The sequence below is a fragment of the Dipteris shenzhenensis genome, chromosome 3, assembly GCF_047967505.1.
Source record: "Dipteris shenzhenensis isolate YYH24624 ecotype China chromosome 3, Dip_SZ_1.0, whole genome shotgun sequence".
In the NCBI taxonomy this organism is placed as follows: domain Eukaryota; kingdom Viridiplantae; phylum Streptophyta; class Polypodiopsida; order Gleicheniales; family Dipteridaceae; genus Dipteris; species Dipteris shenzhenensis.
Window position 1 is genome coordinate 2,065,573 of NC_141598.1, and position 2,680 is coordinate 2,068,252.

General features: G+C 41.0%; 1 protein-coding gene across 1 annotated transcript; it reads right to left on the bottom strand.

Moving 5' to 3' along the window:
• Nucleotides 1–1,369: 1,369 nt before the first annotated feature.
• Nucleotides 1,370–2,430, bottom strand: PSAO (photosystem I subunit O). The gene is made up of 4 exons (XM_087372492.1): nucleotides 2,269–2,430; nucleotides 2,083–2,155; nucleotides 1,822–2,001; nucleotides 1,370–1,739 (listed from the first exon to the last, which is right to left on the bottom strand). Exons 1-4 carry the CDS (start codon nucleotides 2,372–2,374, stop codon nucleotides 1,649–1,651), a joined length of 450 nt encoding a protein of 149 aa, XP_087228618.1. The 5' UTR covers nucleotides 2,375–2,430; the 3' UTR covers nucleotides 1,370–1,648.
• Between the last annotated feature and the right edge of the window lie 250 nt (nucleotides 2,431–2,680).

Genomic DNA, 2,680 nt, shown 5'->3' on the forward strand with positions numbered 1-2,680 from the left:
TAAAACGCCTAACTTGACTGAGCTTATGTAAAATGATAGGGCAAGTATTGATAGAAATAAGACGTTGCATAAACTCAAATTCACAAGTGAAAAGATAAAAGTTCGCTAAAAAGACGGCACAATTGGTGCCCATGGGGATTTCTATAACTTGTTGAAACAAAAGATCACCTATTGTGATGTAAAGATTATCTAAAAGAAAATCTATCAAAGAGTAAACATCTTCTACACATACTCCCTTTGTGTATCTTTTCTTTTTAGAACCTATGTCATGATCTTTATTTTTTAGCCACGAAAAGGTCGTTCTTGAAGAGAGATGGAAATTTGAGTACGTAGTTTTAAGCAGGAAGATACAATGTGAATTGGAGAAGAGACAATGAAAATGAGTGAGAAAGTACATCATAGAAACCCCCTACATTGTGCAACTCTAATGAAAAAAAGAGGCTGAGATAATTATACATACAATACAAGTACAATTCAAGGTTAGGTTGATTAACCCGTGTGCTTTTATATTCTTTTATTGTTATTGTTCAATGCCAATTCCCATTATATTGCATCTCTTTTAACTTCATTGTATTAAGTAAAAACAATGATAACAATATGACTGCATCATTTTTTTAACTTCATTGTATTAAGTAAAAGCCACATGATAATAATATGACAATGGAAATGAAAGTAATATAGTATTATGAGACTAGGCACAATGACTACTACCGGATTAGGCACAATGTGTATATAACAAGTATACTTTACCAACATTGTCCTCTCTTCCGCTATATTTCTTGAAAGTGTGAAATTTGATGAGATAAATGGCCTTTCTGGACATTTTGTCAGTGACCTATCATTTTACTTCGCGGAAAAATTATGAATAAATTGTTGTGATCTATTTTCTGGAAGGAAATTGATGGACCTGTAATTTATTCAGGTTCAATTTCTGTGTACATGCAGTTTCAATGTTCATTTTCCCCTCCTACATCAAGTATCGGTCTCTTGGATATTTAAACGTCTTCATTTGAAGGTGGTGCTCTGTTCATGAAATGTATACGCACTGATCAACTCGGTTATGTACGATACTATTGCTTGGCAATATTTCTGATGCTACTTTGCTAAATTCTATTCTGAAAAACAGGACTTTATAATTTCCCACCTTTATTTTCGCGCATATTTTCAATTGGAGAAAGTTTCACCTTTACGATAATAGAATTTCATATTGAATAACAGAATTTCATACTGGAGAGAAAGTATTCGTTTTTCACTCTTCGTTGTTGCGGCTGCAGTTCACTATACGTTGTTGCGGCACGTCAGAACAGTTAAGGGACTCATATTTGTTGCTAAGGATCACAACATAGGAAACAGAAGGCGACGAACATACTGGAACAAAAGCGACAGGTACTTCCAATCGTAGGGAGAACAATTCCAAAGATACAGGATAAAAACTACATTACGCTGACTATATTTTTCCAGCGCCATTGTTGTACAAACTGCGGCAGTGTGGTTTTAACGTCCCCATATACATGGTACGATATTCAGAGACTCCCGAGAGAAATAATCGCCAGCCATATTCTTCGAAGACTCTTTCCTAAGAAAAACTTGATTTACAGAGAGATGACAACGCACAGTGCCATCAACGGAGAATGGTAGTTGTTCAAGCCTACCAGTAGCCTTCTTTACGACCCTTGAATCCAATTTGCCCAAGGGTCAAAGTGATGAATAGCCCAAGGTGCCACGTAATCATCCACAACCTAGACAACCCAAAAAAAGTGAGGAATACGCATTATAATGTCTTTGAAAAACCAATCTAGATGGTTGCGAAATCTGACATACCAGAAGGGAGAAGTTAGAGCAGGGCCAGTTGGGAAATGGGCCAATTCAGGGCCAATGCTGTTGAAGAACAAACTGGTAAGGCTTTCACCGTTGATGGCCGGGACGCTAGAGGGCGCTATCCATCCGATCAAGCCAAACCCAATGACGGAGAGGTCCGTCCGTAGCCAGTCCCTCGCAAAACTGCACAGAGAAAAGTAGTACTTAGTACTCTCTCGTCAGATCTTGCAACAGACTACTAAGATAGCGGGTGTTGGACCTTACCATGTGACGCGCCTCATCGATCCGTTGCTGACTATGAGGGGGTTACAGCTAGGGGCAGGGCATTTTACGAACGCTGCAAGAAAAGCGGATGGCACTGTGACTCCGAGGTCACGAAAGCAAGCTCAAAAGAGAGACGCCGCTGACGTAAGGGCTCGCACAGAGGGAAAAAAATCGAGAAGCACTTACAGGAAGAAAGATGAGGCCCAGAGGCTCGGATACGAGAAGCAGAGCGGACCGGGAGAGATCCGCCTGAGAGACCAGCAACGGTAGAGGGCGCAGCAACACTAGCCATAATCGACAACGAAGATCCGCACGAGAGATGAGACGAAATCTCGACAGCAAGAAAATAACGGGCAAGGTATTTGTGGGTGAGAGCATCCAATGGCAGTCCACATGCACGCCTCCCATTGGCCTTCTCGCTCCCTCGTGGATAAGCTTCCGTCATCCCTTACCCACTCGCCACAGCCGCCCTATTTCCACCCCTGCCCTATGGAGAGTTGCTTCCCAAATGCTACGGCTTGGGTGTTCCACATTTCCCAAACTGAAATTTATCACTTTTAGATTGATTTAGCGCTCTTGCACATTTGATTTCATTAGC